Source organism: Cynocephalus volans, chromosome 3 (assembly GCF_027409185.1).
Source record: "Cynocephalus volans isolate mCynVol1 chromosome 3, mCynVol1.pri, whole genome shotgun sequence".
NCBI classification, from domain to species: domain Eukaryota; kingdom Metazoa; phylum Chordata; class Mammalia; order Dermoptera; family Cynocephalidae; genus Cynocephalus; species Cynocephalus volans.
In genome coordinates this window covers 106,438,292-106,451,283 of record NC_084462.1, presented here as the reverse complement: position 1 = coordinate 106,451,283, position 12,992 = coordinate 106,438,292, and the positions used below count along the sequence as shown (strand labels likewise).

The 12,992-nt window shown below is 35.0% G+C and overlaps 1 protein-coding gene across 1 annotated transcript; it reads right to left on the bottom strand.

Annotated features, from left to right (window-relative positions):
* Nucleotides 1–4,490: 4,490 nt before the first annotated feature.
* Nucleotides 4,491–5,438, bottom strand: LOC134372372 (olfactory receptor 4F6-like). Its single transcript, XM_063089888.1, has one exon. The coding sequence runs from the start codon at nt 5,427–5,429 to the stop codon at nt 4,491–4,493; it is 939 nt and encodes a 312-aa protein (XP_062945958.1). The 5' UTR covers nt 5,430–5,438.
* Nucleotides 5,439–12,992: the final 7,554 nt, after the last annotated feature.

Genomic DNA, 12,992 nt, shown 5'->3' with positions numbered 1-12,992 from the left:
GGATAAGATTGTATCAATATTAATTTACTAATTTTGATGGCTGTCTTTTGACTAGGTAGGAGAATGTTTTATGATGACTTTCTAGGGTTCATTACATAAATGTTTTCAAAAATTAACAACATAAACTTAATTTTATCCCATACTACTTCCCTGGTCATGCCTTATAGTTTGGTTATCCAAGTCTTCTTATTATCTCCACTTATGCTAGGCTTATTCCTAATAAAATACCATTGTTTATGCCACCTTCTCTGCTAGATTAATTCTATATTGTAATCCAACATTTATCTTCTTTTTCTCTGAACTTCAAAACAGTTTATATTCTGTAACACATACCTGATATCATTATATCAATATTAAAGTTCTTAGGAGAAAAAAAAAGTGATATGCCAAAATGAAATGAAAGATCAAAAACAGAATAAAAAGAAATAAAAGAACATAAATACAAGAATTAAAAAGGGAGAGAGAATAAAATAATGGGAAATTCAAAAGCAGAAAGAGAAAAAGTGAGGAAAATGCAATAAAGTTTGCATGAGAGAAATTGTGAAGAAGCTTAATAGGAGATAAAATTGGAAAGGGATTCTGGAATGCCTATTAAAGGATTTGCATATTATTATGAAGGCAATGAAGAACTATTGAAGAATTATAACAATTGATTAAGAAATTAACTCTGGCCTCAATGTGAATTGGAAGAGTGGGAGCTCGGAGGACAAGTCAAGTGATTGTTCGCAGCCTAACACAGGAAATGACTTCAGGTTGTGGTTGTGTGAGCAGGACAGAGGTGAATGAAGGTTCTTGAGGGCTCGTCAAGCAACATTACTTCATGGGAGTGCTGTGAGGATTGGATGTGACCATGTACATAAATTTTCTAGCACATAGTAAGTGGGCAATACATAATAGCCATGTTTATGGCAGTAATAACAGAAAATTTGTCAACAGTATATGGGAGAGGCAAAAATATCATTACGATGTTTTTATTTGGAATAATTGGAAGCATTGTGACTGCTTTAACTCCGATAAAAATTATAACGAGCACTGGTATAGCAATAGGTAATGTACAGATCACTTATAGGAGCATGAATAAACTCGGAAGGAGATAGAAGATAACGATAATGTGGAGGTATTGTTGGGGCATCCTTGTAAGTTGCCATCTGATGGGTGAGAGACTGAACAGTGACTGTTGAACATGAGTTGAGAGAACCATTTCAGCTGTTTATCAAGGAAAGAAAATAAGTACTGTTTCAAGAAGTTTTTCAGTGAAGTGAAATAGAAATTAAATGTTTCATGAACGTGAAACATACTCATGAGAATACTTGTTTAGGTGTAAGACTTAATGGGCAAGTAAGATGGAAAAGAGAGAAGCAGAAATTGATGGATAACTTCCCAAGGGAGACCTGAAAATATGTATAGAGTTACACTTGCCAAATTTCTTGGAGAAATACTTACAGTATTTATTTTTCCTATTTCTTTAATCACAGTTATTCTATTATCCTTGGAAATTGCATTTTTCTCTTCGATACCCTGAATCCCATTCCTTAGCCCTATCCACTCAAGCACCACATTGTTGTTTTTAAAGTCCTATAAATATTTAGTGATTCTAAATTTCTTTCCAAGAATAAAGAGAAATTAACTTACTTTCTAAGAGTGAAGTAAGTTATGAACACTCATTTTTGTGCCCTTCTGCTTAGCACAGTAATGAATAAAATCATATTAATCATTGACAATACAGAGGATAGGACTCCTATTGTGGAATAATTTCTGATGTGACCAATTGATTGGGGTGTTTCTTTTGAATCAAAATATGCAATTTAGAATTGACCTTAGATATTTACTGATATGAAACCATTTTATTTTACTGCCAGAGAAGGACAAACTTGAAGTTATATCTCCATAGGAAATATACCAAGGATGATGGTTGATCCAAGGGTTCTCATCTGTAACAAAAAGACTTTATAACAGGAATGGTATTTTTCAGCAAAAGGAATTTCTTGCTCACTAAATTAAGATATCCTGAGTTTATGCTGCTGAGGAGAGAGTGATAAAACGGGATCCTCAGCTGCAGGGAAACTTTCACCTCCGTAATCCTTCCAAAACTCATTTCTGACTCTTCAAAAATGATTTGAGAAGTTTTAGAAGAATTATATTGATTCTAAGGTAAACATTAAGTTTAGGCTTTTTGAAGGAATTCTCCAGAATCTTACACACTGGTAGTACAATCATGAAGAGCCAGACACAGCTGGAAAAAAAAAAAATCCTTCCCCATCCACTAGATTAAACTTGGAATTGAACCGTTAGAATTTTATATAATTTTTATTAAGCATCTTTAAATAAAAACACCTTATGTCTTTGTAAGTCTCACTGAGATGGAAGTTAGAAACTTGGGTTTTACCACAAATTCACTATGTGGTCTTAGGCATGTCACTCAAAATCTCTGGGCCTTAGTTTTTCTGTTTTTAAAGTGAGTTGGTTTTATCAAAAGCTCTCAAAAACTGTACAACTCTAACAGTGTGATTTGCACCTTTATGTAAAAGAAATGTCCAAAATCAGGTTTCATTGTGATTACAGGAATAAGGGAATGAGTGAGCAAGAAAGCACAGGATTTGGGGGAAGATGGAGAGGAACAGAATAGATTATTTCCTCACTGAACAGAGAGGAAAGAATAGATTAGCCCAGAGGAGTCAGGAGAAGGACACGACAATTATTGCCAGTGTTTAGTGTTAACTCTTGTGACAGGGGCGACCCTTGCTAATGTTACTCATGTTAATTCTTCTACGTATTTAAGCCAACTCTATAGGATTCTTTCATTTTCCCTGAAGTTAAATACATAACTAATTCTGCAGATTGGATTCCTACTAATAGAGTCATCTTATTGTCAATGAAATGCTACAATTTAGTTAGTCCTATTAATATATTTCAGTTTCATCATTCCACCTACCTCCTTCATAACTGGAAGAGACTACAGCAATTTTTGGAGAAAGAGGAGTACAGATTTCCTTTTATTTGCACTCTCTTGCTACATAAAATTCCCAGGAGAATAGCATTTATGTGAATTGTCCTCTTTAATATATCACTTGGTTAATTAAGAGCCCTTTTTGAAAGGGACCAGATGCAGATAAAGAGATGTGGGAATAACCAGTCTGAGCTTTGTGTACTGAATCTAACTCTTATAGTCACACAAGTTTTCCCTTGGCCATCAGAGGAAACACACAGAATCTTCTTGAGTTAAAGATTATTGCCACAATTTCTTGGCCCATTTCGATATTTTTATTATCTCACTGAGTCTAAAGATGATTTTTAAAGAATCATAGTAAAGCAAATAAGATAAAGTTGCAAAATCAAAATCCAGATAAATTATGACAATGAATAATAATGCTTATTACATTTTGTGAAAAGAGAATAGCTTTGAATATGGTGATCTATTTGTGGAAAAAATATAGAAAAAATACATTGACCAATAGTTAAAAATGTCTCACTTCTTATCACTTACCATTTTATTTTGTAAATTTAATTACCATGCAGGAGTTTAAAACGAGCCAAGTCACCACAATTAATGTTTCTTATCAGCACCACACTCTCCCGAGTGAGCCACGGGCCGGCCCAATGTTTCTTAAATGAGTCACAGAAATACATGCAAGTGACGCCTCAGTTGTATTTCTTGACCATCAGGCTTCCCAGGTTTCATCTGAAAGATGTCAATCATCATCTTTTTCCTAAGCACCATAGCTTAAGAGCAGGAACAGTAAATGAAATGTTGAGATTTTAATGGGGTAACCTTCTCTAAGAAATAAGTCCCTTCAAATACTTTTAGAATTGTAGATGCTTTTAAAAAGTGAATCAAGAAATGCTTTGAGGACGACTGCAAGGGCAACAGAATTGTGCTGATAAAAAAATGGAACATAGATAAATTTGCATAATGCAAAGTATTAGAGTCTATTTCTAAAATAACAGTGTACAAAATACATTGACAATCAGACTGAAAACAAGACTCACTAGTTATAATGTGTTGAACTTCCCATGTTTCTATTCAAGGTACAGATAGGATGAGAATTGTTTCTACCTTGATTTTAATGTCTGCTGGTTTATATAAACCCACATTTTATCCATTGGATTGACATAATTTCTATAAGAAATATTCATTTCCAGTGATGCCTATTATCAGTATAAAGATACTGATAAATAAAACTAAATCACACACACACATGTATGTGCATTTACACACAGATATAAAATAACCACATGAAAATTAAATGTCATTGCTGGTAACTACAAAAGGTATGCAGGTTAGATAGAAATATGTAGCACTCTTTTTAATATTTAACAAAAATTGCTTCAATAATCTGAAATGAAATTCTTAGACTCAATAGCTCATCTTCTGCAGATTTGTCAGTTTCTAAAAAAATAATAAAAATGTACACATTCCATAGTATTTATAGTGATCAGGAGGGTATTGTTGGCCCATGACATTCATTCTGTGCTCTTAACAGCAAAATCAATTATGTTGTCTCCCTGGAACTTACAACCTGTCGACCCAGCCTTCTCATGGCCACCTTCATGTCTTTATTCCTTAAAGTATAGATGGTAGGATTTAAAACAGGGGTGACAACAAAGTCCACAATGGCAAAAAACTTATCCAATGACTTAGTAGGGAAAGGCCACACATAGAGAAACATGCATGGAGCAAAAAACAAAACCACTACAAGGATGTGAGCTGACAAAGTAAGGAAAGCTTTGGATAAATCATTTGAAGAATGTTGTCGGACAGTGACCAGAATAAAGATGTATGATACAATTAAGAAAAAGAAGGTGCCCATAGATATGAAGCCACTGTTGGCAGTGACCACAAATTCTAGTCTGTAAGTGTCCATGCATGCAAGTTTAATAACCCGAGGAAAATCACAGTAAAAGCTCCCCACATTATTAGGGCCACAGAAGGGTAGATTTATGACAAAAGCAAACTGAGTTACAGCATGAATCACCCCAAAGACCCAAGCAGCTACTACCAAAAACACACATATTCTGAGATTCATTATAGTTAGATAGTGGAGAGGCTTGCAGATTGCTGTGTACCTGTCATATGCCATGGCTATAAGTAGCACCATCTCAACTCCTCCCATAACATGGATAAAGAACATTTGCATCATGCAATTGTGGAAAGAAATGACTTTATAATCAGTGAAAAGATCAGAGATCATCCTAGGAACTGTGGTGGATGAAAGGCCCAAGTCAATGAGTGATAGGTTGGCCAGCAGAATATACATGGGGGAGTGTAAATGAGGGTCAAAAATCACTGTGAACAAAATGAAGAGGTTTCCCAGGATAATTCCCACATAGATTAAAGAAAAAAAGAAAAAAAGGAAAAACTGCATTCCCAAGGACTGTGCAAGTCCCAGTAACACAAATTCAGTTACCACAGAGTCATTTACTTGGTCCATTGAATCAGAAAGAAGGAAAAACTCCAAAATGACCTGAAAGAGAAGAAGAAAGGAATCAACTTAGAGGCACTGAAAATAATGTGTTAAATGCTGGTAATTTAAAATTGATTATTAATAGATCTTTTATTTAACTGATAGGGTATAAAAGAATAAAGTAGTATGAAGAAAGCTACACTCAGAGGCGATCTATATTGCTTTAAATGCTCTCATTTGCTCAAGTACATTAATTTAGGCAATTTGAGGAGCTAGGAAAGAATGTATGAACTCAACTCAAGGAATTCGGTTGAAAGAAAAGAAAAAAGATTAAAACCAAAAATAAATAAGTATGGAACCCCAGAAAATTGAAAGATTGTATACATACATATAAAAATGGGTTTCAGAAAAAATAAAAAATAGAAATAAAAATGTAATTGGGAATCATAAAATTAAATAAAAATTAGAAAATAAAAAATGAGAATGTAAATGCATAGTAACAGTTAAAGCACTTCTGAAGGTTGTTTCCTACATTTGCTTAAAACAATCTATCCCAAACTAACACATAAATTCTACTTGATTTGAAATGCTGTAGAGAAACAAAAGGTTGATATCTTTATAATATAAAAAAGAATTCAAACCATTCAATAAAACCTCCAAGACATAATGGATGAATGATATAAAAAGAGAATTGAGAAATGTAAGCTATATATGTATGTGTGTGAGTATAGGTATATGTGTGTGTTGTAGAAATCAAAGAAGTATGAGAAAATGCAATACAATTATTTTCTTATTAAATTAGAAAAAGTTTTACAATTATAATTATCAAAATTGCAAAAGGCTTAGTGAAATAGGCCCTTCCATACATTGCTGGAGAAAATATAGACCGATTCAAACCCAAAGAAAACATTTTGAAATCATGTATCAAGAATCTTGAATCCATAACTTTTGGTGCAATAATACTCCTTTTGGAATTTTATTTGTACAGAAGAAGTTTTCATCCCCCAAATATTTCTCATACTTATTGATAGTGGTAAAACCTTGAAACAATTTAAATACCAAATATTAGCTTTAAGTATATTATAATATACTTTGTGTACATGATGGACTATAATACAGTTATTAAAATAAATACTGATGGAAGAGTTTACAATAGCATTAGGAAGACTTTACAATATTAAGTGCAATCGAGATAAATAAATTGCATAGTTCAACATTTTAAATAACAGTAGTTACTTTTAACTTTTTAGAGATCTTTAATCTTTTAATTTTTGAAATATCTTTCAGTTTACATTATATTTAAATTAGATTCTTTTTGATAAAACATCAAAAGTCATGAAAAGTTGAAGGAATACATGGTTTATTAAGAATGTTTGAAAATGAAAATTGACACATAAGAGGACAAACCAACTGAAGAAATAAAAGATTATAATACTTCTTTCATCCAGTTACCCATTTTCCTCAACTGCTAGAAATTTTTTCATAGGTGAGATTATCAAGGGAGTAGATAGAGTTAAATAAGTAAACGGTCCTGATTAAACTTCTTGGACTTTGTATGAAACCATCATGCCATTGTGACTTCTTGGGGTATTCCATCCAGTCAACTGACAAAGCATCAACGCTGCTTCATTGTGACCAAGGTTGGCCATACTGAATAAATTCTGGTAATCATAAAATTTGTAACTATAAGGATAATAAATGTTCTCGTACTCTCACTAAGTTCAGAGTGAGCAAGGTTAGTAATGTTATACTGGGAATGTTAAGAGAGACAAAATAGGGCCAAGCCCGTGGCACACTCAGGAGAGTGCGGCGCTGGGAGACGCTCCTGCCACGGGTTCGGGTTCGGATCCTATATAAGAATGGCCGGTGCACTCACTGGCTGAGTGCCGGTCACGAAAAAGACAAAAAAAAAAAAAAAAAAAAAAAAAAGAGACAAAATAAACGGTCAAAGACATAGAGACAAGAATAAGAAGAGATATAATATATTCGGAAGAATATAGCAGATGGAGACAAATAGGTTTGATTTCTTTTCTATTTCCACCACAGGCAATTATTTTTCTTGCCACTCAACCAATTTCTACATTGTTTCCTACCTTCTTTCAACTATATGTTCTCCTAAATACTCTTTCTAGGATTTTCTCAGTGAATTATACACTTTTTAAAAACTATGTTTTACCACTTTCAATTCATTCTTACTATTATGCCTGGACTACTATCCCTGGACCTATATGTAAATCATTCATATCACAAGGACATAACGACAAAGGATTTTGGGAGGGGAATTGAATCTGGGAAGCATTATAGAATTAATAAGGTCATTCCTGGGAATTTTCATGGCAATGCCCTCTACTCTGCCGAGCAGAAGATGTTTGGTGACTTACTAAGCTCAGCATCCAATTTAGTGTCTTTGGAGAAATAAATTTGAGGCTGAAGAATCATGTTGACTGCTTTAGACCTAAGGTTTTGTCCTGTTAATCTAAGATACACATATAAAGCAAGCATTCTAGGATTCTCATCAGGAAAGTGATATTTCATCTTATAAAAGCAATTGTAAAGTAATTAAAAACAATTAAAGGCTCTGAATTACTTTGTCAGATTTGGAAATTCCTATTACTATTAGGTTAGTACTGCTGAAATGTTGTTTGTCTTGGAGTGTAAGTGATAATTAAGTATTTTTTTAAAGAGGGAAACCCAAACTGCATGAACTTATTAGTCTAAAGACTTGAAAATTCCATTTATCATATATAATTTTATCCAATAGTGATCTTTAATTATTTAAAAATGGGACAGTTACAATCCAAAACACAGAACTCTGAGTGTAATCAACGTGGTGGAGTTAGAGTCAATAGCATGCTTAAAGAACATGCAGGAGAGAAGACCTAAAGAAAGAGGAGGAATGAAGATGAATTGGAAAGAGGGTTGGGGAGTAAAAGAAGGGATGGGAGAAGAAATAAGAAAGAATCCTAAAGGAGAAACGAGGAGGTTAAGATGATTATAGAACAAAGCACTAGTGGAACTTCGTACATCTTTACTAAGGTTGCCAGTCATGGCTTAAACCAACACACGTTGATTATGAACACCTGACAGAGAGAGCTTTATTTTTATGTATATGTTCACTAGAAGGACAGAGACTAATAGAAAAGCTGTAGGGAAAACCATCACTAATATGAAGAAAAGTTTAGTTTAAGCATATGAGTGAATCTCTGTGGCAGAGAGGTCTGGTTGAATGGAGTGGGTAGTTGGACATCGCTGGTGGTGGCCAGCTGACGGGTGAGTAATCTCTAAAAAAAGGTAGGAAGCAATGGATCAAAATATGTCTTTAGCCTCCAGGAAGTATTTTACTTATCCCAGTTCTAGTATTTATAGCTTTTCATAAGTGTAAAATTAAAGTCTGTGAGTGCAGGGAACCTTTTTGATTTGTCCAGTGCTATATTACCTGCCTAAAACAGTGCCTGGCACATAGAAAAAGCTTAAAAATATTTGATAAATGAATTTTCTAAAAATAGATACTAGATTGTTCATATTAGAAGCAAAATAGTAGCCCACACATATATGTAGGGAAATTGCATTTAATAATACTTCTCTACAAGCTTGTACTTCCTGGTGATAACTCAGTTATATACGTGTGTGTGCGTGTGCGTGCGTGTGTGTGTGTGTGTGTGTGTGTGTGTATAAAGTAACTATTTAAAATAAGTGAAGAAGGTCCCACCCTTCTGTTGCAAACATCTGGAATTATCCTGTATTATTGTTGAGGAAATCCTGATGACCTGAGAGCTTGTTTGGAAGAAAAGGCCGTGTGTTTGGCTTCTATGCCTTCTTAGGAAATACTGATAACTTTGTAAAACTCCTAGTTCTTCAGAAGCCAAGTTTCTGTACGGTTTGTCATTTTTCTTATCAGAGATTTAAAATTTGTCAGTCATTCAGGGCCTGGGGAGACACATCTTCAATCAGGTGATGCAGATACATATTAAACAAAAAGTATTATCAGAATTACAGTGTATAGAAATGGGAAAGAACTTTGAGACTAAGTCATCCAATCACGCCATTACACAGGTAGAGAAACAACCCGGTGAAGTTAAATGGCTAGCCAGTGTGTTCATAGCAGTACATTCACAAAGCCAGAACCAGAAGTCAGACTTCCTAAATTCCAGTCCATTGGTCTTCCTCAATAATGTTCTACATCTGTTTAGTAGAGAGTCATGAAAAAATCTAGAAGTATTTATATTTAATAGGATCACCTTAATGTTTTGAAATGATTCTTTTATTCCCTGAGTTCTTCAGTTTAAAAGAAAATTAGTCTTTCCTTCCTAAAATTAGCCTTTCCTCCCCCCACCCCCCATCCCCACCACTGGACATTACTCTTCCCAGTTCCATTTCTTATTTCTTCAAACAATGTGGCCAGTCCTTGAAAAGTTTCATTTCAGAACTCATAGCCACCAGTTCCTCTCTACCATCTCCTAACATTAAACCAGAATTTTTCTGAATCCGAGCATAGCTCCTCAGCCTAGGCACTGGCTGGAGCCTTCAAATGTGGAGGAAAGTAATACCAAAGGAGAGGGAACCACACCCGAATATCAGAGGACAAGGCTTAAGATGCCCTTCCTCTGGGTTAAAACATAAAATGGTCTTCAAATAGGGTGGGAATAGCTGAGACCAGATGTCTGCTTTGCACATTGGAAAATGAAGTTCATAATGAGTTGGAGAGCACAAAAGTCAGAAACACATGAATTTTGAAAAATCTTTACATTGAAACAAATAGAAAATATCAAAGGAATTGTGTATAAATTAATTTTATAAGGCATAATACCATTCAGTGATTGAAATTTCAAAATAGGAAAGAGACGGAGTAGAATAAAGGGGCAAAAATATTTTAGAATGGGGAAAATTTCTGACACAAATATTTTACAGAGGATGTAAATTGAAGGGGAGCTGAGAGTCGTGAAAAAAGCTAGACATATTTATATTTGATAGGATCGCTCTAATCTATGGTAAGGTCCCTCTTAATCCTTGAGTTCCTGTTTTGTTTAGAACAAAATTAGGTTTCCCTTCCTAAGGAACTATGTGGAGAAAAGTAATACCAAAGGAGAGGGAACCACACTAGAATGTAAGAGGTCACGGCTTGAGATAGAGAGAAGCAACCATGACAGGGGCAGTTTTGTAATTTAAAAGCATCTTTTTTACCTGTCTTTTTGGTCATAGGATGTGCATTTTTAGGAGAAGGAGAAATTCAGATAGCTTAGCCTTCATTTCTGTAAAGAATAGCCCAAAGACAAAGCTATATATAAGATTTTTCATAGTGGGAAAGAAGGTAATTAGCTGCACAGGAGAGTGACCCACCAATGCTGCAGAGACCGCCAATACCCAGCCCATTAGTTTCTCTTGGGGACTAGATCTTTGAGTCACAATGGCTTCCCCACGAGAGAAGTATCAAAAGAGTAGCCTGGTGGTGAAACTAAGGGAAAGAGGGGAGATTTTGAAGTAATATATTAGCTAGTGTAATCCCCATTTAGGGTGGATAATCTTGAGGTATAAATTGCTTAAAATGACTGAGATGAGGAAGAGAAAAATATATCCAGAGTAGACAGACATATTCACTCATGATGCCATGAATGAAATTTGAACAAAAAAATCTAAAACACTTCATCTGTAAAGACAATGCCTATAATTGATAACAGGGGAATACACAGATCTTTCTCCTGTTATCAATTATAGCAAATGTTTACCTCTCAACACCTACCTGTGCTCCCAAACTTTAGGAAGTTGGGGATGAAGGTCTCCTTGAAAGCTTTTGATTCTTATTTTCCTGAGTAAAACTAGTATTTTATTGGATCGATTTGTCTAGAGACCTTGGAAAAACATATAAAAACATAAAAGAAAAAAATGTAGGAAGTCATATTCAGTTGTCTGTAATGGGAGTGTGTTTACCTGAGAGGAAGATGATCATTCAAAAGGACCTGTGCTGAGCCACTGAGACAAGCCTAGTGGACCTCCCCATTGAAGCTTGGCTTTACCACTGCTGTATAGATATGAAGAATGTGATATCCAGGTTATCAGGGAGGCCTGAAAGTGTCGAGGCTCTTTGATTAGAGTTGAATTTGTTTACAGCTATATTTCATTTTCTCTTGTTTTGGAAATGAGGGAAATGATTTTCTTTAGAACAGCAGAAGAATGAGAAATTTTGGTTGACACCAAATTGATTTTTGAAAAATAGTGACATTCCAAAAATTTATAAGCAAGATAAAGACTGGAGAATAACGTGGGCAGAAATATTTTACAAGTAAGGATAAATAGTTACGTGAATCACTGTATACATAAAATAAGGTAAAACAATTTAGCTGTTTAGGGGAAGCATAACTACTCTGAGATGAGACGGAAATTTCTCTTACCATCCCCACAGGGGTCTCTTCTGCAGCACAGTGAACAGTACAGAGCCCAGTAAATCATTCTATGAAGCCAACATTCTCCTCCTGCTGTGACTTTGTCCTAAGTGAGAGACTGGAGTTCCAGGTGGAACTGCATATGAAGATGAATAAGGGAGAATCTAGGCAGAAATAAAGCCTTAGGGAGCTGGCTAGCCAGGTATGCAGCATTCTGTGATTTGAGGGCTAACTCCTGGGGCGTGCAACCTGGGTTTTCTTGGCAGCAGAAGGCTTCTGGGCCAACAGAGGAGCCCAAGTAGTTAATGTAGAATTCACGAGACCTAAGAGTACCAGAGAGGGCTGAGACCAATAATTTACAGGCTGTTTTAGCGGATATTGGCTTAAGATCTGAATTGGCCTAAGCCTGCAAAGGAAACTCACTAGTGGGTTTCACCCCAGAGACCTGAGAAGATAGAGACAGAAAAAATTAATTGAGAAGAGAAAAGGAGAATGAAAAACAAAGGAATTTCTTCAATCATATGCCTTTTGATTGAATGTGAGAAGAAAGCCTATGCACCATTTGATAAATTACATTGCAAATGTTTTATTCTGTTGTGTTTATGATGTTACAACAGTGAAGATGACAGACACAGCTCTGCTCACATGGAACTTAAAATGTAATGAGGAAGACATACATTGAATAAGAAATTAAGAGTGTGATTAATGTTACAAAAGTGGTAATAGGGAGTGATAGAGTAATATACATTGGAAGGAGCTCTCCTGGGCCCAGGGAAGGCATCCCTGGTAAAATGATGAAGCTGATATCTAAAGAATGAATAGATATTAACAGGAAAACATGAAGGAAAAATGTTTCATACAGAGTGATTAGCCAGTGACTTTTTGACTTTTTGACTTCTCAAAAAGTCAAAAAGATGAGAGAGTTTAAAGCTTTCAGGCAAGTAAAATAAAACCAAATTGGCTCTGGAATTTCAGGGGGAGAGTATGTTGCTATCTGAGGCTGGAGAGGGAGATGGAAGCCAGGTCTTGTATAGCTTGACAAACCCTGAAAAGGAATTAGTATTTTAATTTAAGAACAGTGACGAGCATATGAAAGGTCTTAAGCAAAAAAGTCACATTTTTACATTTTTTCTTTAAATCTCTCTAATCTCTCTTACTGAATTGTAGATATTGGGAATTAAGGCAAACCAGATGTAAAGTGTGAAGACCACAC

Bases quoted from the DNA above. Each gene is read 5' to 3' on its own strand.
- LOC134372372 (XM_063089888.1), bottom strand. From the start codon at position 5,429: ATGGACCAAGTAAATGACTCTGTGGTAACTGAATTTGTGTTACTGGGA.